Genomic DNA, 27,500 nt, shown 5'->3' with positions numbered 1-27,500 from the left:
AATAGTTTGGCAAATGCACTCTTGAAAAAAAATTCACTAAACAGTTACATGTGCCACACAATAAATGTGACCGACCCCTCTGATTCCATGTCCAGTGCAGTACTGAGTTCGGTCAGAAGCAGTCCGGTCAAGTAATGTCGTTGCTTAAAATCCTGCGACAGATCGAACATGGCTGTGATCTTATTGTCCTGAAAGCTGTACGAGCTGGAGGTCTGGTGACAGAGACGGATGATTTTATCATTGTTTCCAAACACTGAGTATTCAATCAGTCATAACAGACACAGCACAGCAGAATGATTGTGGTTTCATTACTGACCTGTGAGGAGACAGACGGTGACGGGGAGGCGGGGGCGGAGGTGGGGCTGCTGAAGAACAGGCTGAGGTTTAGGTAGTGCTCATGACTGCACATGATCCTCAAAAACTCCAACCTCATACTGATCAAAGTCGACATGTTCACACTCTTTGCTGCCATCTGTGAAAAAGAGAGACTATTAGTTACATATGAATGCTAAAAATGCTAATTAGTGGAGCTCAAGCAGGCGGCGCAAGATTGAGTCCAGTCTGCAAAATCATCACATTCCTCCTCTTTCTCCTAAAATCTGTCAGTCTGTCCATCCATCCATCCATATATCTCATTGTCATCCATTCATCCATCCATCCATCCATCCATCAATCTGTCTGTCTTTTTCAGCCATCCATCCATCCATCCATCTACCTGTGTCTGTCATTTTCATCCATCCATCTACCTGTCTGTCATTTTCCTCCATCCATCTACCTGTCTGTATTTCATTCATCCATTCATCCATCCATCCATCTGTCATTTTCTTCCATCCATCCATCCTTCATCTATCTATCTATCTGTCATTTTCATCCATCCATCCATCCATCCATCCGTCTGTCATTTTCATCCATCCATCCATCAATCTGTCATTTTCATCCATCCATCCATCTACCTGTCTGTCTGTCATTTTCATCCATCCATCTATCTGTCTGTGTCATTTTCATCCATCCATCTACCTGTCTGTGTCATTTTCATCCATCCATCTACCTGTCTGTATGTCATTTTCCTCCATCCATCTACCTGTCTGTATGTCATTCATCCATCCATCCATCTGTCATTTTCTTCCATCCATCCTTCATCTATAAATCTAGCTGTCATTTTCATCCATCCATCCATCCATCCATCCATCCATCCATCCATCCATCCGTCTGTCATTTTCATCCATCCATCCATCTATCTGTCATTTTCATCCATCCATCCATCTACCTGTCTGTCTGTGTCATTTTCATCCATCCATCTACCTGTCTGTCTGTCATTTTCCTCCATCCATCTACCTGTCTGTCATTTTCATCCATCCATCCATTCGTCATTTTCATCCATCCATCCATCCATCCATCCATCTGTCTGTCATTTTCATCCATCCATCCATCCATCTACCTGTCTGTCTGTCATTTTCATCCATCCATCCATCCGTCATTTTCATCCATCCATCCATCCATCCATCCGCCAGTGACAGTCATTTTCATCCATCCATCATTTTCATCTATCTACCTATCATTTTCATCCATCCATCCATCCGTCATTTTCATCCATCCATCCATCCATCCATCCATCCTTTTCATCCATCCATCCATCCATCCATCCATCCATCCATCCATCCATCCATCAATCATTTTCATCCATCCATCCATCCGTCCATCCGTCATTTTCATCCATCCATCCATCCATCCATCCATCCATCCATCCATCCATCCATCCATCCATCTGTCATTTTCATCCATCCATCCATCATTTTCATCCATCCATCCATCCATCCATCTACCTGTCTGTCTGTAATTTTCATCCATCCATCCATCCATCCATCCATCCATCTACCTGTCTGTCTGTCATTTTCATCCATCCATCCATCCATCCGTCATTTTCATCCATCCATCCATCCATCCATCCGCCAGTGACAGTCATTTTCATCCATCCATCATTTTCATCTATCTACCTATCATTTTCATCCATCCATCCATCCATCCATCCATCCATCCTTTTCATCCATCCATCCATCCATCCATCAATCCATCTGTCATTTTCATCCATCCATCCATCCGTCATTTTCATCCATCCATCAGTCATTTTCATCCATCCATCCATCATTTTCATCCATCCATCCATCCATCCATCTGTCATTTTCATCCATCCATCCATCCATCCATCCATCCATCCATCCATCCATCCATCCACCCATCTATACACCCACCCACCCACCAACCCACGCATGGAAATATTGCTCTGCACTGCTTTACTTCAAAAGTCATGCCTTAAAGGTTCATGCCGGACATGCTTGTGATGTTCACTGTACCGAGAAGTTGTGATTGATTTCTTGCTGTTAAGATAACGAATAGAAAATGAGATGAGCTGCAGTACCTGGTTGCAGTAATTCTTCACAAGATGAAACACAAAGCCTCGGTCCATCAGAGACATCAGGTCATACAGGAAGAAAGCCAGGCTGACGTTAACCTTCTCTGCCTGCTCTAGCTCCTAGAGACAAATAAACACACACATCTCTTCTCATTATCACTGACAAATAACACTCCTCCAAAAGATCTGACCTCTTGTTTTTCTCATGTGCTCCATGTTTACAGAGTTACTAAACAGTTCTTGGGTCAGATTTCGATCTGTTCAGATGGATTCAATCACCTTTTGCTGTTTTACTAAAATGTTGCCAATCTCAGCAGTCACAACGTTGACAATAGTGGTGATGTCATCTTTGAAACGGTCCGAAAATCGATTCCTACGAGGGACTGCCTTCTTATCCAGCTGAGACACATGCTGACTCATGCTCTTCACCTGGATCGAGTACATATGGACAATGAGAACCAGAAAAAAAACAAAAAACAAAATCAACATCTACAGAACATCTTGCATTTTCAAAGACAGCCATAGTTGGCTTGCTCAGCAACATGTACATCTTAAATCATCTTACAAGAAGTTCAAAAAAGAACCAGGCGTATTTGTAGACGTTCTCTCTGCAGACTCCAGTGCTGACCACCATCTGAAGAGCCAGCTCCTCATGGAACAACTACAAAAACAGATGGATCTGTTCATTTAGAAACACAACCTCTGCTGAAATGACTGACAGCTTAGGTAATGAAATAGCAAGTCAAAGAGTCACCTTTTTGTTTGTGGGACGTGTGCTTGCTGTGGAGCCCTGTGAAGTATTGGAGACATTTGTAGCTGCTGACATTCGACTGCCTGGAAGATTTAAACCCTGGTGGAAACCAAAATGCAGAAGCAATAAAACAAAATGTCAAGTGTGTGTATATGTGCATGAAGAAGAGATGGGTACCATTCCAAATAAAACTGAGAATAGCTTTTACATTTTTAATTAAAGGAATTATGTTGTTGTTAACTAAAAACTATTCAAAATTATTTTCAGTAATTGATATAAAGCTGAAATAAAATACAATATTATAATTAGATGAAAAACTTAAATGTTGCCTTGGCAGCAAACTGAAATAAAGTGCAAGCTAAAGTGCAAAAAATACTAAAAGTACTGAAATTAAATTAAAATAAATAGATATAAAAAATTTTTTTTAAAAACAAAACAAACTAAAATGAAACCAAAAGTTAAAGTATTAACATAAACGGTAATTCAATTTAACAATAAATACTATAGTTGTATATAAATAATACTGATATAAATTGGGTAGTTAAATATTTGAAAATAAAAATCAATACAGTTCACTAAATATATGGTATATTCCTCTTCCTATCTTTCTCTTTCAACATCCTGTGACAGATTTCAACTCATGTATTTTGACCAACACTTGGGTTCATGAGTTGAAATTTGAATTGCCATGTTGATGCTGCATTTGTGTACATGTACCTTTCCTAGAATGTTAATGACCTCTGTGTCCTCTGGGCTCTGCGGTGCTGGTATATCAGGGTTGCTGCTCGAACGAATCCGTGACTGAAGCAGCATGAAGCCGACCGTGTTGGCCGTGGTGCGAGTCAGAGTGCTGTATCGGCTCTCTTGGTGAGCCATCAGACCTCCTGTGCCTGGTGAACATAAGCCTCGGCTCAGTGACAGACATCAACAGAGTAAATCCCAAAGCCACTAAAAACTCGGATTGTTTTGGAATGGCGAAGAATGACTTTATTGGTGCTCTAGATGATATCAGAGGCCTACTGTACCTGTGGTGTGGATTTCATGTTGTGTGTCTGGCAAGCGGAACACAAAGTACAGGTATGTTGCTAGGAGACAGTTCCTGCCCTGATGATCCTTCGCCAGCTCCTGACTGTTGTGAAGGCTGTTGACAACTGACACCACCGACTCAAATGCAATCTGGGCCAGATTTGCTGCACAAAAAAAAAAAGATTAAAACCCTGTAAAGTCAGCTAACAAAACCTAACATGCATACTTGCCTTTGCAGCATGCAAAAATCAGTATGTTAAATAAGTACAATGTCTCTGAAGAGAATGTACAGTACTTGTATGCTGAAAAAATGACTTTTTGTCTTTCCAGCAACTGTAATTCAAAAGCTAAAAGCTCTTCCTTTCTGAAACGCACCAGTCTGTCCAGCGATGACCATGGGCTGCATGATGAGCCGGAAGAGCTTGTCGAGGACCTGATGGAGAAAAAGTACCAGCGGCTCCAGGCCGGAGGAGGACAGCGAGATGATGCTGAGCTTCAGCTCGTGCTCAAACATGTTTTCAGAAATCTTCTCATCTCCCACTCGGATGGGGAACGTGGACTTGCCCTCCAGGGCGTGACACAGTGTAAAGAAACGCTCCAGATGACTGTCCTGTGATAAAATAAAAAGATTTGGTAACAGCCAACAGCCTCTTAAATAAATGTTCCATTACATAGCATTGTATAATATTTTACCTATAGAAGCTGGTTTTTAATTTATAGTAGGATAATTGTGTTATTTAAATGTTATATTAGCATTTATAAACTATTATTGTTTTAATATTTTGAATTAGCTTTTACATTTATATTTTCAATTTTCATTTTAGCCTTAGTATTTTACAATGTGCTTTTGTAACTTTTATTCGTTTTTCAAACATTTCTATTTTAGTTTTTCCGTTATATAAATTGGGTCAATGACAAATAAGAAAAATAATATTTTTTTTAAGATTAAAAAATAATATTTTTTAGCAAAAGAGTTTTAAAATGCATTTTTATTTCCCAAAAATATATGGTGTTGATTCATATTGGTTTTACAGCTTTTAAGACAGCATTAATTCATTATTAAACAAGATTTCTGATTTTACCACCCAGAAAAATGGTGCAACCATATATTCATTTAAAATAATATACATATGCATTTTACAATAATTCATATGTATATTGTATATCACATGGTACATTCCCTTTCCCTTTTAGTTCAATTCATATAAACGGACACTTTTCTATGTGTTCAGAACACAATTTTCCATAAGGAGTTATGTTTTTTATTTTTATTATTATTATTTGTATACATCATATGATGGTTTTACGTTTATATTTCTTACTTCATTTTGCAATTGCAGTGGGAATTGATACTTTTAAATGCATATTTGCTGGTCGCACTACCTGACATTTTAGGTCTTTGAAACACCACAACTCAAAAAGTCAATTGAATTTTTAAAAAAATTAAAAGAGTATCTGTAGATCAATTTGATATGTGACATGTATTTATTAAAAAAAATATTTTTAGGAAAATAATGAATTCGGACACAAAAAATACATGTCATGTCATCGACCCATTTAATTATATTTCAGATTTATTTCAATTCATGAAAATGATTTTTAATAGTTTTACTTTTAGTTAACAATAACAATAAAATTAAATACTGCATTTTTCTTGAATTGTAATTTTTCTTTGTTATTCCATTTCCTCTGGGGTTGGTCAAAATAATTAAAATTCCATTAAATTGTGCACAATACTAGTATATTTTAATACTAGAAACTCTGCTGAAATGGTTTGTTGGTGGCCGACCAGCATGGTCTTTCACGTGACAATGATTGACCATGGAGGTCTTGCTAGTTAACCTAGTTAAGAAGCCTGATGGGAACATCAGCACACTAGCATTCAAAGCACAACATACATTGGTCTTTCCAGCTGGGAAGTGAGTTCTGAGAGTGTTACGCACCTGTGTTTGGACTGAGGACACAACTTGTAGCTCAAGGTTGAACAGTCCCTTATGATTCTCCAGCCACTTAACTGGCGGTACCTGAGCTGGCAGTTTCTAAAGACATAAAAATGTACAGAATTTACACTGTATTCAAACAAATGAACGCGTTAAGCCACATAAGAGTCATATTCTGTGCCTAAATAAGACATTGACATAATATTACAAAATTAAATGACTAGTATCCAAAAAAGGCAGATGTGAAATGGTTGGCTGTACCTCTGGGAAATGCATGGAATAGTTCACAGGAAGTCTGTCTAGAATGATTGGCAGGCACTGCTGTCCAGTCTGCAGCCTGTCATTGTTCAGCATGGGTAACCACTGCAGGGAAGGAACTAAGGTCACGACCTTTACATTTATTTCTCTGCTTGTTTGTGTAGATGTCACTGAAACACTCTCTGGTGTGTGTGTGTGTGTGTGTGTGTGTGTGTGCGTATATATATATATATACGTATATATATATATATATATATATATATATATATATATATATATATATATATATATATATATATATATATATATATATATATATATATATATATATATATATACGTATATATATATATATATATATATATATATATATATATATATATATATATATATATATATATATATATATATATATATATATATATATATATATATATATATATATATATATATATAATATAATATAATATAATATAATATAATATAATATATACAATTATATTATATATAATATAATATAATATAATATATACAATTATATTATATATTTTTATATATATATATATATATATATATATATATATATATATATATATATATATATATATATATATATATATATATATATATATATATATATATATATATATATATATATATATATATATATATATATATATATATATATATATATATATATATATTAGATATTAGTACCAGTCAAAAACAAAATACAGAAAAAACAGTAATATTGTGATATATTATTACAGTTTAAAATAATGGTTTTCTATTTTAATATACTTTAAAATAGAATTTATTTCTGTGATGCAAAGCTGAATTTTCATCAGCCATTCAATGTTGCCAAGGCTGCATTTATTTGATCAAATTTACAGCAAAACAGTAATTTTGTAAAATATTATTGCATTTTAAAATAACTGTTTATTTTAATATATTTTGAAATGCTATTTATTCCTGTGATGGCAAATCTGAATTTTCATCATTATTACTCCAGTCTTCAGTGTCACATGATCCTTCAGAAATCATTCTTAAATGCTGATTTGCAGCACAAGAAACATTTCTTATAATTATCAATGTTCTGGACTCTTTGATAAATAAAACTAACAGCATTCATTTAAAATAGAAATCTTTTGTAACATTATAAAAGTGTTTATTGTCACTTTTGATCAATCTATTGCATCCCTGCTGAATAAAAGTATTCATTTTCTTAATTTTTCAATCTTACTGACCCCAAACTTTTGAACTGCAGTGTATATACACACACAATCTGTTCAGTCACTCACTGAAAATCCAATGAGCGTCTCCATACTTCCAGTCTGGTTCTGTTTCTGCTGGCAGCTAATATGGTAGAAAGTGAACAGCAAGTGGTGTTTGTCTGTTAAACGGGCTGGAAGACAAATCTTTAGCTCGTCATAGAAATCAGGAGACCTGCGGGGGAGATGGAAACAGGCTCTGACACCACCCTTACATTTGCTTGATACATTGATCACTGAAATTGTTGTTAGACACCATGATTACCTGTTGTGGTATGTGATTGGAGTGTAGACCTCTTGAAGAAACTCAGGGCCACTTGATTTTCCATAGATTACCTTTTGAAGGAAAGCGCAGAGGAAAATAAATGACTTTGTAAACAAATATCTATACTGGTACAATGACAGTAATTGAATATAAAATAATAATTATACTTTCAATTTTTCTTTTCAATTCACTTGTCTAATTTCAATTCTTACTGATATTTTTTTGGAACCCAGCAAACTTGATTTTTATTATAATTCTATTATTGTATTATGTTATATTAAAATTCTATTTATTATTTGTATTATTATTCATTTATTGTAATTATACAAAATATAATACATTATATTGTAATATAATATTATTTAATATATTTTTGACACACAGACACATAAATGTGGTTTTGGACTCACGGGCATGGCACAGCTGGGGTCTTCACCACTCATGAACTGGATTTTAACCGTAATGTTTCTAGCCGAAGTCAAACGGTTGGTAAGATTCAACCTCAGAGGATACAAGTACAGCAGGTTCCTGTAACATAACATAAAATTAACATTTGAAGTCCATAATTGGGTGTAAAAACATTAACTGACCACTAGATGGCGCAAACCACTCAGAGTTCAGCACTGAAAACAAGAACGAAACTAGCTGAAACAAGCATGCTTCATACTTGTTGTGCTTTTGTCTGGCTTATTTTCATATAGCAGTTGTGTTTAATGCAAGTTTATACTACAATTAATCAAAATAAATTAAACAATTTTACTTTGTTCCCCAATCTATCCACAATCCATAATCTAAACTGTCCTCCCACCCCCCCAAAACAAAAAACAGGACTGATTATGTATGTGAGCCTGTTTTGTAAGAACATATTGCTTTTTTTTCCTTTTCTTACGAGAGCTGGCAACATCGATTTGCACCAAGTTTTTCAAGCTCTCAACCTATTTGTTTTCATAGTCAATGAGTGACTAATCATATCAACCACAGTTCTGCCCTCAAAATTCTGACAAACATTATTAGTTATTAAGGTCACTGATTAATCACCGCAACACAGTTCTGCTGGATCTCAGCTTGACATTACATTACATTCATACATTCATACATTCATACAGAGGAAAATAAGCATTTGAACACCCTGCTATTTTGCAAGTTCTCCCACTTAGAAATCATGGAGGGGTCTAAAAAAATTGTCATCGTAGGTGCATGTCCACTGTGAGAGACATAATCTAAAAAAAAAAATCCAGAAATCACAATGTATGATTTTTTAACTATTTATTTGTATGATACAGCTGCAAATAAGTATTTGAACACCTGAGAAAATCAATGTTAATATTTGGTACAGTAGCCTTTGTTTGCAATTACAGAGGTCAAACGTTTCCTGTAGTTTTTCACCAGGTTTGCACACACTACAGGAGGGATTTTGGCCCACTCCTCCACACAGATCTTCTCTAGATCAGTCAGGTTTCTGGCCTGTCGCTGAGAAACACGGAGTTTGAGCTCCCTCCAAAGATTCTCTATTGGGTTTAGGTCTGGAGACTGGCTAGGCCACGGCAGAACCTTGATATGCTTCTTACAGAGCCACTCCTTGGTTATCCTGGCTGTGTGCTTCGGGTCATTATCATGTTGGAAGACCCAGCCTCGACCCATCTTCAATGCTCTAACTGAGGGAAGGAGGTTGTTCCCCAAAATCTCGCAATACATGGCCCCGGTCATCCTCTCCTTAATACGGTGCAGTCGCCCTGTCCCATGTGCAGAAAAACACCCCCAAAGCATGATGCTACCACCCCCATGCTTTACAGTAGGGATGGTGTTCTTGGGATGGTACTCATCATTCTTCTTCCTCAAAACACGTTTAGTGGAATTATGACCAAAAAGTTATATTTTGGTCTCATCTGACCACATGACTTTCTCCCATGACTCCTCTGGATCATCCAAATGGTCATTGGCAAACTTAAGATGGGCCTGGACATGTGCTGGTTTAAGCAGGGGAACCTTCCGTGCCATGCATGATTTCAAACCATGACGTCTTAGTGTATTACCAACAGTAACCTTGGAAACGGTGGTCCCAGCTCTTTTAAGGTCATTGACCAGCTCCTCCTGTGTAGTTCTGGGCTGATTTCTCACCTTTCTTAGGATCATTGAGACCCCACGAGGTGAGATCTTGCATGGAGCCCCAGTCCGAGGGAGATTGACAGTCATGTTTAGCTTCTTCCATTTTCTAATGATTGCTCCAACAGTGGACCTTTTTTCACCAAGCTGCTTGGCAATTTCCCCGTAGCCCTTTCCAGCCTTGTGGAGGTGTACAATTTTGTCTCTAGTGTCTTTGGACAGCTCTTTGGTCTTGGCCATGTTAGTAATTGGATTCTTACTGATTGTATGGGGTGGACAGGTGTCTTTATGCAGCTAACGACCTCAAACAGGTGCATCTAATTTAGGATAATAAATGGAGTGGAGGTGGACATTTTAAAAGCAGACTAACAGGTCTTTGAGGGTCAGAATAGCTGATAGACAGGTGTTCAAATACTTATTTGCAGCTGTATCATACAAATAAATAGTAAAAAAATCATACATTGTGATTTCTGGATTTTTTTTTTAGATTAAGTCTCTCACAGTGGACATGCACCTACAATGACAATTTCAGACCCCTCCATGATTTCTAAGTGGGAGAACTTGCAAAAAAGCAGGGTGTTCAAATACTTATTTTCCTCACTGTGTGTGTGTGTGTCTGTGTCTGTGTCTGTGTGTATGAGTACTTGTTTAACCTACATTGTAAGGACCAAATGTCCCCACAAGGATAAAAAACCTGATATCACCTACATTGTGGGGATCAGCCAACTGCTACAAATGCACTGCTGGTTAGAATAGACGCTAACCATTTCATTGCCTGGTACCTTAACATGTGCAATGACAATAACGTTGAATCTAATCAAATCAAGGGAAATGGCTTAATAAACATACTAAATGATGCTTATTTGAAAATGTTAAAATGCAGAAAGTTTTCTATGATGGTTAGGCTTAGGGGTAGGGTTAGTGTTAGGGGATTAAATATACAGTTTGTACAATATAAAAATAATTATGTCAATGGAAAGTCCCCACAAAACCCAACGTGTGTGTGTGTTTGTGTGTCAAGGCCATAATCATGTCTTAGACATTAGGGCGGGGGTATCGAGTATTAGTTTTATTGGTTTATTTAAGGGAATTCAATTATTAAAGGATTACAAGGGATTTAAGGAAATAAAGAAAAATAAATAAGAACGGCAAAAGTTCCAGTTCAATTGTAGTCATGAAACTATTTGCAAATAATATTTTTTTTAAAAATGCACACATTCCTTCTTGTCACGTCAAATTCAGTTATGATTTTCATAAATAATATTTTCAATAAAATGTCAAGTAGTTTGCATCACTTGTTTTTATCGTAAAACAGTTGTCAAATATTAAATGTTTAGTTACTTACATCTTACGATTATCTTTCACTCCTATAACTAAAGTGTAACATTGGAAATCGAATTTGCACTAACACTAAGCCCCGCCTTCTTTGATTTGATTGGCCATCTCACTCATTCTGACAGTGATGACCGCTGAGGCAGACCAACCTAAAAATTTAACATTTTAAATTGTTACCTAGTAACAAACAGAGCGTTGTGGAATGGAGAGCAGCAGAGCAGCATCAAGAATATCAAATATTGGGGGGGGGGGGGCAATTTGGCCATTTCTAATTATTCGGGGGAGTTGTCCCCCTCAATGTCTATGGTGGTTTCGGGATAGAGAGAGAGAGAGGGGGGATTACCGGTATATATTGTGAGGCACATAGACTTCACTGGAAGGAAACTCCAGCACCTCTTTAACCAGCCGCTGATTTTTCTCAGACACAGGCTTCACTGGAATCAGTTCGGGGGACAGACACCCAGTCACAGTCTCCGGCACTGGAGACACTTCCAGTTTCAGATAGCCTATCAAGAAACATACATAGAGGATGTAAAATTAGGTTTTTAACTTTTGCACAAAGTGGGCAGCAAAAAGACACACTTGACACATCTGCTCACCAGGTATGAGTTTAACACGTCGCTGACCGGACGACCTCTTGATGTCTGCCAGGAACTTGAACAGGTCCTCATCGCTCAGACGCTCTCCTTCCTGCCGGCACATATTAAACATCTTTTCAAATGTGTCTGGATTATTTTAAGGAAAACAGAATTCTTTAGTTTAGATGATAAATGTTGAAAAAAATGCAGTGTGATATTATCTAGAGCCAACTGAAGAACGCAGGCACCGATTAATATGGAGAATGTGAAGAATGGAAAAATGCACTCAAGGTGACCAAATAAAATGCAAATAATTTCAGCTACTTATTTTTTTTTTTTTTACAATGCTAATTCAATGAGGTTGGGTTTTTTTCCACAGTAGAGCGCTATTCTGTTGAAAATGTTAAATTGATCACATCTCCTTTAATACACGTTCTTGGTGGACATTATTGTGGATAAATCATTGGTGCACATTATAAAAACAAAAACAAATGTTTGTCTATTTAAACTTTCATCAAAATGCAATAAATTCCTCTGCCTCTGAAACGACCTTCTTTGTCAGCTGACATCATCAAGGCCTCGTTTTTCAGTTCCACCTCTTCAGCCACCTTTCACCTAGAGACCACACCCACCTACACTATCGTTCAAAGATTTGGGTCGGTCAGTAAAATCAATACTTTTATATTGATAAATTAATACTTTTATTCAGCAATGATGCATTGGGCTGCTCAAAAATGATAGTCAAGACAACATTAACCCCCTCGAGTCGGCGGTCGCGCCGGCGCGATCGGCTCTCTTTTTGCTTATCAGTGCCAAAAAGACTCAAATAACTCTGTTGTTTTATTATCATTCAGGCAAGTGTTATACATCATTATAATCTGTTAAGTTTCTTTTTTGTTTTTTGGTGTACAGTCACAATAAAAACAAAATAAAGAAAACAAACATGATGCACGATCTGCAGCCTCTCTCTCAAAGACATTCATTCAGATAGTCTTCAGAAAAGGAACTTATGTTTGTGAGACCAGTATTCACTAAGCTAGAGACATATGTCTAAAGAAACATTGAAATGTCAGGTTTTAAACAATGTAAACCAAATCGAAAACAAACATTCTGTGCTTATGTAATCTGTTCGAAAAGCGATACATGTCAGTCACCCGCAAGCTACTTCATTACTTTCATAATGCGACCACGGCCACGGATCACGAGTTCTATTGAGATTCAAATACTGACGATCCCCGCATCAACGCCCACACATCAACTCATACAAACACATCTTGTGAAGCTGTAAACGTTACTTCAGCTACATCGTTTTTGAGACGCGTTTGAGCAATAATCCTGGATTTATTCTCCTCATTCAAAGCTGTTCATTTCTGAAAGCAAAGGACTCCGGCGCTAAGGTCAGTTTATTCTGTTAGCATCTGTGAATATTAAATGCAAAAAGACCGTTTAAATATGAATCCTATTGCAACATTAAATGTCATACACGCAAGACTGTTTAGACAAGATTTATTTGGCCTGTTTTGGACAGATTATAACGTGTTTATTGTAAAAGAGCCTAGTGTCGCATCAATAAAGCTTTTATTCGCAAATTTCTGCTCAGATGCTATAAATATAGTACCAGTCAAATGTATTTTGCTTCATATTGATGTTTAAATATTATAGCCTAATGGTATTTTTTTTTATTTAATCTCAAAGTTTGTCAGAAATTATTCTGCAGTTTTGTTTTGTAGAAAGTAATTTTTTGTTTTGTAGAAAGAGAATTGCTTTCTTTAAAGTGAATTTAGTTTTGTATAAATTGTATCTTAATTTTAATTATTTATTATTAATTTTTTTTAGCATGAGACTACTTTTAAAAACAAAAATAGTAAAAGAAATTTAGAAAAAAAATGCTCTTCTTGTTTAAACATTCTTAAATCAAGATGCATTTACTAAATAAGTACAATTTTCAACTAAAAGCATTTTTTTAAGTGTAGTCAAATCTTTTGATAATTTAAAATATAATAGGCCTTTGATGACTACATTCTAAATAAATGATTCTGGAGTTTTGTTTTGTAGAAAGTGAATTTTTTTGTTTTGTAGAAAGTTAATTGTTTTATTTAAAGTGAATTTCGTTTTGTATAAATTGCATCTTTATTTTAATTATTACATTTTTTTAGCATGAGTACTTTCAAAAACTTTTTTTTAAATGCTCTTCTTCTTATTATTATTATTATTATTATTTTATTTGAACAGGGACAGTGCACAATAAAACATTAACCCTGTATATAACAAGGAGAGATGAATTGCACCGGGTTTTAGCAAATTGCTATTTAGATAGCATCTTAGTAATTTTTGTCTTGTTTCTAGTCTATATATTTAAAAATTCTTAAATCAAGATGCATTTACTAGATAAGTACAATTTCAACTAAATAAGAAGGAGCATTTTTTTGCTCTCAGTCAGGTATGAAACTCATTCATTATGCAGCTCATTATGCAGGCCATTATGCTGGCTATTATGTTCTTTTGTCCTCTCAGGTGATCTCCATCATTATTCATTAGATATCACGCCTCCTCGCATACTGGCTTTGTGAAGAAAAACTGTCTTACAAATTTTAAATCAGTGTAATGTTTTTTGTGAATGAGTAGGTTCAATGATTCTCACATTAGTTTGAGGCAAAAGCTCAATGCAAATACATCCTGGAGTCAAAAGTCTGGTGAACACATATCTATTGTGTGTTTTGAGGCCTTAATTTTAAAACAATTTTTTTTGTTTTTCAAAAATCATGCATAAATATTTTTCTATCAAAAATACAAGCATGTACATACATGTTGCTCACATATTATGGTAGCCCAGTTTGTGCTGAATACAGTGTAATTACACTTTTGCCATTGATATGTTTATAAGCAACTGAAAAAAACACAAATGTAAGTGCATGTCAAAATTTCTAAAGGGTCCCAAAACAGCTCAGACTCCTAGGGCTCAAAAGATATTTATATTTCAAATAAATGCTGTTCTTTCTATACAAGGAATTCTGGAGAAAAAAAAAATGCCACAAAAATATTAGGCAGCACAATTATTTTTTGCATTTGATAAAAACATTAGTTTCTTGAGCACTTAATTGGACTTCTTACCAACCCCAAACTTTGAATGGTGGTGTAGCTGCGCTGTGGAACACCTTTTTCACATGGATAAAATGTCTAAAAAGTCCTGCTAAAAAATGTTTTATTGAATATTCTATTCACTCTGAATTGTGCAAGCAATACCTGCTTGACGAACGAGCACATGGTGACAGCTGGTTTGAAGCCAGACAGGACATAGTTGTCCTCCATCATACTGAATCTGTCAGAGTTACGTCTTGGCAATCCTTTCTTTTCCATACTACCCCTGCCTGTGCCAAAATTCAAAATTGTACATAATTATAGATTCAAATTTTTGCAGGGTGATACATTATATTAATAGATCACTGGTATTTCATCTATTCAATATCTTACCATTTATACTGTCTGTGTCACTTGTGTCTCGTTCCAGTGTGGAGTTGATGGCACTCATGATGTTGACCGTGGCAAAGGCAAATGGCATCCTGTAGCGGCCCAGTCTGTGACAAAACCCCTCCGCCTGATTCTTCAACTTCTCCAGCTTCTCTCTGTTCTGATGGACACATAAAAAGGATGGAGCTTTTTATCGTAACTTTTGTGATTAGTGAAATAATGTAGATTATCAAAATTTGAAGAATTTTCTAAATTATACACACTTTATGGCCATAAGTATGTGGACACCGTAACAATCAACTCTTATGTGTTTGTTGAACATTTAATCTCAAAGCCATGCTTCTACTCTTCTGGGAAAGCTTTGCATTAGATGTTGGCACATGGATATAGGGTTCTGAAAGTGTACTTTATGGATTGTACTTTATATACACTCACCTAAAGGATTATTAGGAACACCTGTTAAATTTCTCATTAATACAATTATCTAATCAACCAATCACATGACAGTAGCTTCAATGCATTTAGGGGTGTGGTCCTGGTCAAGACAATCTCCTGAACTCCAAACTGAATGGGAAAGAAAGGTGATTTAAGCAATTTTGAGCGCTGCATGGTTGTTGGTGCCAGACGGGCCAGTCTGAGTATTTCACAATCTGCTCAGTTACTAGGATTTTCACGCAGAACCATTTCTAGGGTTTACGAAGAATGGTGTGAAAAGGGAAAAACATCCAGTATGCGGCAGTCCTGTGGGTGAAAATGCCTTGTTGATGCTAGAGGTCAGAGGAGAATGGGCCGACTGATTCAAGCTGATAGAAGAGCAACTTTGACTGAAATAACCACTCGTTACAACCGAGGTATGCAGCAAAGCATTTGTGAAGCCACAACACACACAACCTTGAGGCGGATGGGCTACAACAGCAGAAGACACCACCGGGTACCATCTCCACTACAAATAGGAAAAAGAGGCTACAATTTGCACGAGCTCACCAAAATTGGACAGTTGAAGACTGGAAAAATGTTGCCTGGTCTGATGAGTCTCGATTTCTGTTGAGACATTCAGATGGTAGAGTCAGAATTTGATGTAAACAGAATGAGAACATGGATCCATCATGCCTTGTTACCACTGTGCAGGCTGGTGGTGGTGGTGTAATGGTGTGGGTGTTCTTGGCACACTTTAGGCCCCTTAGTGCCAATTGGGCATTGTTTAAATGCCACAGCCTACCTGAGCATTGTATTGACCATGTCCATCCCTTTATGACCATCATGTACCCATCCTCTGATTGCTACTTCCAGCAGGATAATGCACCATGTCACAAAGCTCAAATCATTTTAAAATTGGTTTTTTGAACATGACAATGAGTTCACTGTACTAAAATGGCCCCCACAGTCACCAGATCTCAACCCAATAGAGCATCTTTGGGATGTGGTGGAACGGGAGCTTCGTGCCCTGGATGTGCATCCCACAAATCTCCATCAACTGCAAGATGATATCCTATCAATATGGGCCAACATTTCTAAAGAATGCTTTCAGCACATTGTTGAATCAATGCCACATAGAATTAAGGCAATTCTGAAGGCGAAAGGGGGTCAAACACAGTATTAGTATGGTGTTCCTAATAATCCTTTAGGTGAGTGTGTGTACAGGGGCATTGTCAGGACCCTAGCCTATCCTGATAATTAGACGGGGTGTCAACATACTTTTGGCCATGATGTGCACATTAACAATACCAGAAAGAGAAATTTTCAGTGATTACCTTAGGAGCATCACTCTCCTTCAGTACCATATATGGATCAGCACAATCCCCAATCTCTCCCTGCTGAAGAACCTTCTCAATCTGCACATACACAACACCAAATACACATTTATTAACACTTTTGTTAGACATAGCCATTCATCATCATCTCCATAATAATTTCTACTAATATGAGGAACCACTATCAATACTAGTGGTCCTGATATGGACTGATATCTACAGATGCATATAGACTACCATTTGTTTGGGACAAGTACAAATTTTTACTAAAGAATCTAATACTTGTATTCAGTAAGGATGCGTTCAATTAATCAAAAGTGTCACTAAAGACTTTCATTATGTTACAAAAGATTTTGGTTTCAAATAAATGCTGTTATTTTGAACATTCTATTCAAAAAATAACAAAATAAACAAAAGTAATCAAGATAATAAAGTTACACATTTCATTCATTTCTAAAGTGACCTAGTCCAAGACATTTACTCAAGACTACCTTAATGACCAGATAGATGTCTGGAGAGGGGTAGGAGATGGAGAAAATCGCAGATCTGGCCAAAGTGGAGGTGTCAATACGGGGAGTGTGGGGTCGCAGGAAACCCTTCATCTGATCTGAGTTCAAGTCAAAGTGGAAGTTCTCTGAAATCTGAAGGAAAAATATGCAGTGATTTGCAATGGACAGCATTAAACAACAAGCCTGCTAATGGTTTTAGCATATCACTAAAGAAACAGAAGGGAAATTGCGGTGCATAATGAACAAAAATACTTCCTTACAGTTCAGGCAGATTGAACCAATCAGAATTGAATGAGACCTCACTAAGAGTCACATCTGCACAGTTTCCCCCTAAATGAACTGTGAATCTCAATCAATCTGACAAAAGTCATCTTCAACATTGTGATGAATCAAAGCAAGCCTTACAGAGGCATATGAGGAATCTGAAATGATGTTTTTTCTTCTGGGTAATTCCTCCTATCCAAAACACTCTCTACACGAAACCATGAAAATAAAACCATGCTGCATAAAGTCCCTATTTAGCATCATGAATCATCTGGTCTGTCTCATGTATTAACCTTCTTCAGTGAAGGCTAAAGCTAAAGAGGATTAATGTAATACTTCAGGATATTCCTCCCAAATATATCTGCTGTCTGTCCATTTAATATGGAAATACACATGCCACTGCGTTTACGGTTTACATTAGAACTCACTAATTCCTTAAGATCCATGACTGTCAGTCCAAGACGTTCTTAAATTTGTTGTAAAGTTTCATGTTCACTGGTTTAATAGAACTCGGTCTGAACCGTTTAAACTATATTTATTATGTGACACATTTTGTTTTAGATGTTTATACAGACTAAGAAAGAAACAAAGACATTAAAGTTGATTTAACAAAACAATGTTTATGGCATTGGATAATGAAAAAGTCTCATTAAAGTCCAGCTTTGTTCAGACTAAAGTTGAGGAATGTGGGAGGAATAACAGGAAGAACACTGACAGGAAGAATATTTATTAATTATGTCTCTTAAGAAAAGGAGTTTAAGCAAAAGGGTCAAAATACAAAAACATACCACATAATTTCGGTTTTTTTATTCATTAGCTTTTAAGATAACCTTCAGAAACTGACCTTCTTCTTCTCCTTTGAGTCATAGAGGGCCATGGTTGCAAAGAGAGGCTCAATTTCAATCTCAAATCTGTAGAAGGGAAAACATTCTCTCAAAACCTCATTCAAACACTGGAGAGAATTTCAACCAAAACAGGTAATTGTGAGATATAATGGCTTAAAATAAGAAATAAAATCACATTGTGACATATAAAGTTGCAAACAGAAGAAAAGAAGGTCAACATTTTAAACATTCAGAGAAAATGATCAATAATAGTGGACGGTGAAGAAGTATTACTTGATGGCCTGGCATCGCACCAGTATCCTCTGCCCAAAGTGCTCCTTGGGACAGTCAGGAATGGGTCGAATTGCTACTGCATCCTCCTGTTCACATTCATGGGTAGATTGAAGATAATATTTAGTTTCTAATTCAATCTTACTTATGTTAAAGAAAAAATGAAGCACTCAAGAATATTTTGTAAATAACATATTTTAACATTTAAGTCAGTATTTAAAGCAAGTGCTGCACCTCATCCATAGGCGGGTAGAGGCCAAAGAGCTCGCCGTAGCGGTTGTTATGTCTGGCCTCCTGGTTGAAGCGATCCAGTTCCTCCGGGTTGCTAAAGCGCAAGAGGCTCTCCACACGACGGTCTGGCAGCAGTGCCCGTAAGTTGAAGTCTGAGCTTGTGAGGGTGGGCCGATTTGTATCATCACACAGGGCTGCCAGGGACGGCGACTTTTCCTGAGGGACAGGAGAGGATATATGGAGTGACATTTAGATATCATGGCTTTCAAACTGCAGCCTGGGGAAGGACAGGGGGCCAAAAGAGGGTCCTAGGGGGTTCAAGGAAAAGTTTTTACATAACATAAATACATAAAATACAATATAATGAATAAAAAAAAAGTCAAGTTAACATTTGCGCAGCTTGTCAGTGAAGCACGGCTCTGTGATCAGTAGTAATGCTGCCTTCACGTGCTATCGGAATTATTGTAAATACGAGTTTCCTAGGTAAAAATTGCACATTAACGCACTCTGATGTCGTGTCGTGGGAAATTCGGAAATTATTTTGATACTCAAATTCCCCAGAGGGGCATGCCATAAACTTTAAACCAAGCGGCAACCTCCCACAGTTTCTCTTGAGCCAATACGGAAGTGACATAAACTGCAATTCATCGACTGGCCGCTAGGGACAGGCTCCAGAAGGGAGCAGAATCTCATTGAGCCCCAATGGCCAACTTTACAGCAGAATAAAACATGTTTACAGCCTGGTACAAATTGTGGTTTTGGTCTATACAGCAAATTTTGCCCTTCATGACAACTGTGAGGGGGGTGAATTTTTTTCTCATTCGTTTACTTTATATAAAGCATTAAAGTTCTGCATAATTAAGGGCGTGGCCACTTCAAGTGACAGTGGATAGCCATTTATCTGCTGTCTGTTAGTCATCGCGTCACTTCAGCTCCGCCCACATCCCGCCTTTTTGCCCATTTTCTATTATCCGGGAGTGACGCCCGATGACGTGCTGCCAAGATGGCAACGGCCAGAGGTGTCAAAAGTATTCGCTTTCATTACTCAAGTAGAAGTATAGATACTGGGGTTTAAAAAGACTTCTGTAGAAGTTGAAGTATCAACTCAAGCTTTTTACTCAAGTAAAAGTGTAAAAGTACTGGTTTCAAAACTACTTAAAGTATAAAAGTAAAAGTAATGTAAAGGGGAAAAAATTTCATTAAAGGGGTAGTTCACCCAAAAATGAAAATTCTGGCATCATTTACTCACCCTCAAGTTGTTCCAAACCTGTATGAGTTTCTTTGTTCTGAAGATTGAAGAATGTTTGTAACCAAGCAGATTATATGTAACCATTGACTGCCATAGTATTTTCCCCTACTATGGCAGTCAATGGCTGCTCTATCTGCTTGGTTACAAACATTCTTCAAAAGATCTTCAGAACAAAGAAACTCATACAGGTTTGGAACAACTTGAGGGTGAGTAAATGATGACAGAATTTAAATTTTTGGGTGAATTCTCCCTTTAAGGACAAAAGACTAGCCGCGCCACAGTGCATACCCCACCTCCTCAAAAAAACATTTTTCTAAAGGCCATAATGACTATAATGTTGTATTAAGAAGTTAAAGTTGAACATTTTTAGATGCACTTGGCTACGCGTTTCAGCCGCATATATTCCCATTAAAAATTAACGCATTTTAGGACAATGCAAATACATTAAAGAACCATATACTACTGAGCATTAACGTGTTTCATGGAGCGGAAGATTTGATGACTAGTTGCCTATAAATATTGTAAAGGTGCAAAAAGTCAAAATTCAGAGGCATGTTATCAATAACCATTTTTTGAATGTGTGATCAGTGTGGCCAGATTGGGTCAAAGATTTCCAGCCCAAAAACCTCACCAAATGTACATTTATATTCAAAAAAATGGTTATTGATAACATGCCTGGTTATTGATAACAATTTTGACTTTTTGCACCTTTACAATAGGCTACTTATAGGCAACTAGTCACAAAAAAAACTTTAACTGTCAAAATAATGTATTGTTTTATTGGCATACCAATCAATGTTGATAAGTAAGTTACCATTTTATCTCCTTAAAACATAACATTGATGATTAAAAAAAATAAATACATAAATCCCAGTATAACGGACAAATATGACTATATGTCCGGGAAGAAACTGTCAAAACGGCTATCCGTCAGAAAAACACATACATATTTTCAATGTCAACAGTAAGAAGCCAATTTACGTGCAAAAAGTGCCCAATATAGAGATTGGAAAAAGCAATGTAATAAACACGCATTTCACACGTTAATGGATACACCACTGCCAAAATGCGTAATTCATTGATACTGTGTACAATAATCTGACAACAAAAAATTACAACAATGCGCTTACCTTTGTGTTGCACTTTGCTTTGACAAAACTACAGTATATCTTTCGTGAAGTACATGGCACATGCACTTAGCACAGTCAAAACGGATTAATCGTTGATTTTAACATCTTTCATTTTCAGCAGCTGTCGGGGTTGCAGATGTCCTAAGTGTGTATATGATGATGGACAGGAATCACGGTTATATTTATAAAGAGTCTTCGAGTCACAGGTGTAATTCAAGTTTGAGAGTTGAGTCACTCTCCCACTCTTTACTGTAGATACAACTTACTGTATATTTATGCCACTGGCATAGCGAACACTGTAGTTATCGCGCTAAAAACCCGGCTAAAGTCATGAATGTGCACGTCTGCCTGCTGATCGCTGATTGGTTGAAAGTGCTTGTCGGCGAGAACCCGCCCTATCTGGCCCCATGGTGTGTGTGATTTGTGCAGGTGCAGTCGTGATTGATAGCCTACAAACCCAATAGGGTGTCGGAATGGTTTGTGTTTATCCTTCTCATCCAACCACAATCAAATTCACTCTGTCCGGATGGAGCGATTTATCTGGATAGTTTTTTTTTTTTATGACAAGCCGGAATGAAAACATGCCGATATGGAATAGGAGTAACGAGGCTATTTTTAAAATGTAAGGAGTAGAAAGTACAGATAATTGCTTGAAAATGTAAGGAGTAGAAGTAAAAAGTAGGCTGAAAAATAATTACTCCAGTAAAGTATAGATACTCAAAATTTCTACTTAAGTAAGGTAACGAAGTATTTGTACTTCGTTACTTGACACCTCTGGCAACGGCCAGCTCGACCCTACTTCACACTTCAAAACTGCTCATCAGAATCCTAAGGGTGATGTCACAGACACCACGTCCATATTTTTTTACAGTCTATGCTTTAAACATGTTGGCGGGGAGAACTACAGCTGTGACAGGTATGATTTATTTGTTTTCCCCCCAAAACAGCTAGATCGTCTTGTCTTGTCATTAATGTAGTGCATATTTACATATACAAATAATAACTTAAATCACATTGTTTTATACAGAGCGAAAATAGGCTGCATTTGACTGAAATTACGGAAACGACAGACAGTGGACCATCTGGATACCATCGTAAATGTTTATATGGTTGTCAGTGCATGTGACACTACATATCATTTTTGGGGTTTTAATAAGATTTTCCCAATAAATAGGCAAGAAATAAACCTGCTGTCCTTCATGATTTCGGTTCATTCCGAAAACAAAGCACTTGAATGCAACAAGCTTGTAATCACTACTTCAGAAGTGGGAAGTACGACATTTCCGATAGCACGTGAAGGCGGCATACATTTTGCTCCATCTGAAAGTCAGAGGGCGCTCTTGCGCAGAAACTCAAAATCTGCCCAGATAAAGAACGATAACACACGCCATTCCAAGAAAATCCCTATGATTAAACATGACTAATAAACACATGACTATATATGGTTTATCTGAGTTCTTCAAGCCTTCTCGGGTATTTTCATGATAATAAAGTATTTATACTTTCAATGCTAATCGACATAGACTTTATCACTGTATAGAATACTATGAAATAATATAAGTTATTAAATGTTGTATTTTGTTAAACAGTAGGTTCATAAACGCTTCTCATGTTTGGACGGATGTTTGACGCATCTTGCGTTTTCAAATGCACGTTATAAGTGACTCAAAATTTGCAGTGCTTTCAGATGGAGCAGCATTTACTACTGATCACAGTTGTGCTTCACTGACAAGCTGCACATGAAAAAGAAAATAACCGCAGCCTTTGCGACTTACATAATCGCACTATAAATGTCTTACTCTGGAGGCAGTCATATGCAAATGTATTGCCAGTGTGACGTCACAGATCCCGCAATATCAAACCAAGCCTTGACTAAATGCTTTGTTTATAATGAGGAGAACATTTTAAACCATGAAACTTGCAGGATGTTTTAATGGTACAAAGAATCAAGGCAATTTTGAGTTCTCATGTCATGACCCCTTTAAGAGCATATATTCTTGCAAGTACAAGCTAAAAGCGATGGTTCAAATCAAATTCATTCATTCACTTTCATTATTTGACTCTCTTCATTGTCAAAAGTACAATGAAAAACAAAGAAGTACATATACTTATGTATTTTGATTACTTACTGAACTAGCAATGACATATCTGCATGTGAATTAGAGCACAGGAGCTCTGTATAGTTCTGAGACTAATGCTTTTTTCCGGGAAGATCATAAGCCTTTGAGATGGATGAATTCTCAAAACCCTAGGAGAGATTTCAGTTAATCGCTAAATATAAGAACCATATGCACTAGCTCTGATAGTGGGCACCATGCGGGGTTCCCATGTTACATTCCGTCTAGCCTGTGGAATAGACCTTCCCGTACCATTTGTATTCTTAATCTACTCGCTTAAAGACAACACATCACAGAAGAGAGCTGGCTAGCGGGGTTTTTGGGACTCCTCTGGATTGCTAATAGCCCCTGCAGTGAATGTAGAGGCCCTTTAAAGGATCAAAACTAAGAGAGGATCTTGGTGTTCCCGCAGACTCTCAATCTAAACTCATGAAAAATACATGGAGTGAAACAAATCTTTGTGGTTTGGATAATTAAATCTTGGCAAAGCTGCATTGGGACGGAAGCAAAGGGGACAGAATGAATATTCATGCCTCATTTTGTTCCTGGAACCTGATAAAAAGGGGTGGGATGGAGCCAAGATGGTGGCCATGGGGACAAATAGAAAAAAGGAAATACCTGAGAGAAAGATTCTGCTGATTTTATCCTAATTTTTTTTTTCATTTGTTTATTTCTTTACGTTGATTTAAGAGGAAATTAATTTGTTTTGTATGGGATTGAACACAAAATGGGATGGGTGGTGACACACTTTATCGGCTTTAATATAATAATAATTACAAACAAAAAAAGAGGAAGATAAGTGTCCATGGAGTTGGGTGGCATACTTGAATGACACCAATAACAATGTGTACAAAAGTCCCAATTAGCTGTTTTGTTGTTGTAAAATAGCATTTGTATACAAGAGGAAATGTTTTATAAACTGTGCTTACAAGTTGTTCTTGTTTGTCTTGAACGTCAGACTCAAACGTCTGTCTCTGTAATACTTTGTTAGCGTCTGTCCTCTCAGAGTACGCAATCCATCCATAACCCTGAGTTCTGTGAATAAGAAACACAAAAATGAATGATGTCATTTCTTTGAGTTGTGATTAAATTGAACTTTTCAAATTCAGCCCTGAGGCGAGACAGGAAATGAAGTCTGGGAATTTACCTTCTGCTAACCACCAGCCAAGGCTGCGTGTAACTCTGAACGCAATCCCTCACATGGGGATCCAGCTCCACTCTGGAGACACAAACATACACATTATCCACATGAAGTAAGCAATACAGTTTCCGGGTCCAAGCCTCTACTCGTTTCAATTGAGAATTCTCAACAGCGTTTAAAACTTATGGTGTACACTACAGTCACAGAGCTCACAGCGTCCCAGACACTAATATTTTAACGATTCAGAAAAGGTGAATTACTGTCGGACAATCTGGGATTAAGGTAAGGTTAAAGATCATGATTTTTCTGTAGTATTACAGCACGCCAGAAGAGTATATTAGCATTTGTAAACATTTGTAGTTTGCGCTTAGCAGCGTTTGACCCAGAACCGGTGTCGTGTGACACTCAAAGCCATCACAAAGATCATTTTTTTATGAATATAATACTTATAGTAATTATTATAGTACTATATAAACAACAATAATAATCAATAAAATACCATTTTAAAAATAAATCAGTAAAAAAAAAATAACGTAACGCTTTACTATAAGGTTTAATTTGTTAACATTAGTTAACAAATACAGCATTTATTAATCTTAGCTAATGTAAATCTCAGCATTTACTGATATATTTTTAAGCTCAAGTTGTATCTGTTAACATTAGTTAATGCACTGTGAACTAACATGAACAAGGAGATTTGGTAACACTTTATTTTAGGGTCCAATTCTCAGTATTAACTAGTTGCTTATTAGCATGCATAATTACAGGGATTTTGGCTGTTTTAGTACTTATAAAGCACATATTAATGCCATATTTTACATCCCTTAATCCTACCCAATACCTAAACTTAACAACTACCTTACTAAATAATAATAATCAGAAATTAGGAGTTTATTGAGGCAAAAGTCATAGTTAATAGTTAGTAAATAGTGAGAATTGGACCCTAATCTAAAGTGTGACAGAAGACTTTTATTAAATCAAGCATTCTGCGTTAGTTCAGGCAGGACACGTAGTCAAGCTCCGCTATCAGCTGACATCAGCTGATTGGAAAAATTCCAACCCAGCCCATATCAGCTGATACGATTCCTATGCACTCAATTGGCAACTCTCAAACAGGACGCCTTACTTAAGCGTAGATTCAGTTAAATCTGCCTGCTTGGCTGCTTCTGCTGCACGCTGCTTTGCAACCCACCTCCACCCCAGCTCCTCCTTAAACTGTGTTTAACTTAATCAATGTCCTTCTTTTTTCATTCATGCATACTCTGTTTTAAATGGGGGTTTAACTGCTCTCCCAGTAAAAAAAAAATGGGAGGTTGTCCCCAGAATCTGCTGCTGTTCCCAGTCTTAGCTTTTCATGGAGCTCATGAAAAGGATGGGGAATTCAGAACAGAGACATATCGTCAAATGTAAATTTTTGCTAAATATGCCAATAAAAAGTTGACTAAAAGTTTGTCTATGGTGTTTTTGACTTAAGTGGACCTGACTGAACTAACATTAAAGGTTAATAAATGCTGTAAAAAAATTGTGTTCATCGTTACATGCAATAACTGATGTTAACAAATGAGACCTTATTGTAAAGTGTAAATTGCAAATTCATTTTCATCTCTTTTTTGAGCAGTTATGGGTTTCCCAAATAAACACTTTATGCAAATGCATACTTGTGAACATGGTTTTCTGTTGAATGAACAGGAGTATAAATGTTTGTTTCTTTAGAGACCCACCAAATGCCACGATGTATCGGTAGAACCAATATTATAGCTGACAATTGTGAATAAAAATATTGGCCGATTTATGCTCCAAGTCTAAACCTAGTGAATTGCCTACCTAGACTGTATTATAGGCACGTCAACTGCACAAGTTTCAAAGGAGTTATAGGCCCGTTTTCACAGACAGGGCAGATTAAGCCAGGATTAGACCTTAGTTCAATTAAGACATTTAAGTATCTTTTATAAATGTGCCTTAGAAAAAAAACATTACTGGTGTGCATCTTGAGATAAAACAAAGGCACTGACATATTTTAAGATTTGTCAGTGCAAGTTGCTTTCAGATAAAACAGCTCAAATATGCATTTAGGTCTGGAACTAGGCTTAAGCCTTGTCTGTAAAACCGGGGGAAAAGAGTATAAACAAATTCATCTAGTTGACCTTCTCAACCACAACAGGTAGCATCAAACAGCGACCTACCCTTCCTCAGCGAAAGAGGGGCGGATGGTCCTGCATTCCCTCTCCACCAACTCCACCTCCAGGTTGTCGTCAGGAAACTCCCCCAGCTCCTGCATGAGCTCGGCATCTCCACTGCGCAGCTGTGACATCAGGAACTCATCCAGGTCTACCGGCTCAACTGCTTCATATGACTGAGGCTATAAAGAAAACCAGGACAATCCAAAAAAAAAAAAAAATTATGATGATCATAAAATTAGCTCTTTGATGGTTTGGGACACATCAGGCATTATGAAAGCCTCTCTGTTACTTGTAAGACATCGCCTGTTGCATTTGAGAGATAATCCAGAATATCATAGTAATATGAAACAAAAAGTAGTGAAAAGTATAAGAATGGATACTTTTACTACATTTTCACTTTATTTTTTT

General features: G+C 36.8%; 1 protein-coding gene across 2 annotated transcripts in view; it reads right to left on the bottom strand.

Moving 5' to 3' along the window:
- The window catches only part of dock8 (dedicator of cytokinesis 8), a 59,273-nt gene that overhangs the window by 19,604 nt on the left and 12,169 nt on the right, over positions 1-27,500 (bottom strand). For both annotated transcript variants that reach the window (XM_079827332.1, XM_079827333.1), the window contains exons 3-28: positions 27,096-27,271; positions 24,919-24,990; positions 24,701-24,806; positions 19,279-19,491; positions 19,048-19,133; positions 18,774-18,840; positions 17,648-17,797; positions 17,157-17,237; positions 15,409-15,565; positions 15,181-15,305; positions 11,959-12,049; positions 11,703-11,865; positions 8,332-8,449; positions 7,922-7,992; positions 7,687-7,831; positions 6,389-6,490; positions 6,131-6,226; positions 4,563-4,797; positions 4,187-4,351; positions 3,879-4,051; positions 3,165-3,260; positions 2,976-3,071; positions 2,690-2,839; positions 2,417-2,530; positions 317-472; positions 76-212 (exon numbers count right to left, since the gene is read on the bottom strand). In XM_079827332.1, the coding sequence (XP_079683458.1) occupies positions 76-212; positions 317-472; positions 2,417-2,530; positions 2,690-2,839; positions 2,976-3,071; positions 3,165-3,260; positions 3,879-4,051; positions 4,187-4,351; positions 4,563-4,797; positions 6,131-6,226; positions 6,389-6,490; positions 7,687-7,831; positions 7,922-7,992; positions 8,332-8,449; positions 11,703-11,865; positions 11,959-12,049; positions 15,181-15,305; positions 15,409-15,565; positions 17,157-17,237; positions 17,648-17,797; positions 18,774-18,840; positions 19,048-19,133; positions 19,279-19,491; positions 24,701-24,806; positions 24,919-24,990; positions 27,096-27,271 (3,341 nt within the window). The remainder of the gene's footprint in view (positions 1-75; positions 213-316; positions 473-2,416; positions 2,531-2,689; positions 2,840-2,975; positions 3,072-3,164; positions 3,261-3,878; positions 4,052-4,186; positions 4,352-4,562; positions 4,798-6,130; positions 6,227-6,388; positions 6,491-7,686; positions 7,832-7,921; positions 7,993-8,331; positions 8,450-11,702; positions 11,866-11,958; positions 12,050-15,180; positions 15,306-15,408; positions 15,566-17,156; positions 17,238-17,647; positions 17,798-18,773; positions 18,841-19,047; positions 19,134-19,278; positions 19,492-24,700; positions 24,807-24,918; positions 24,991-27,095; positions 27,272-27,500) is intronic.

Source organism: Gobio gobio (genome assembly GCF_949357685.1).
Source record: "Gobio gobio genome assembly, chromosome: 10".
In the NCBI taxonomy this organism is placed as follows: domain Eukaryota; kingdom Metazoa; phylum Chordata; class Actinopteri; order Cypriniformes; family Gobionidae; genus Gobio; species Gobio gobio.
The sequence above is the reverse complement of the archived record's forward strand: the minus strand, read 5'-3'. Positions and strand labels throughout refer to the sequence as shown.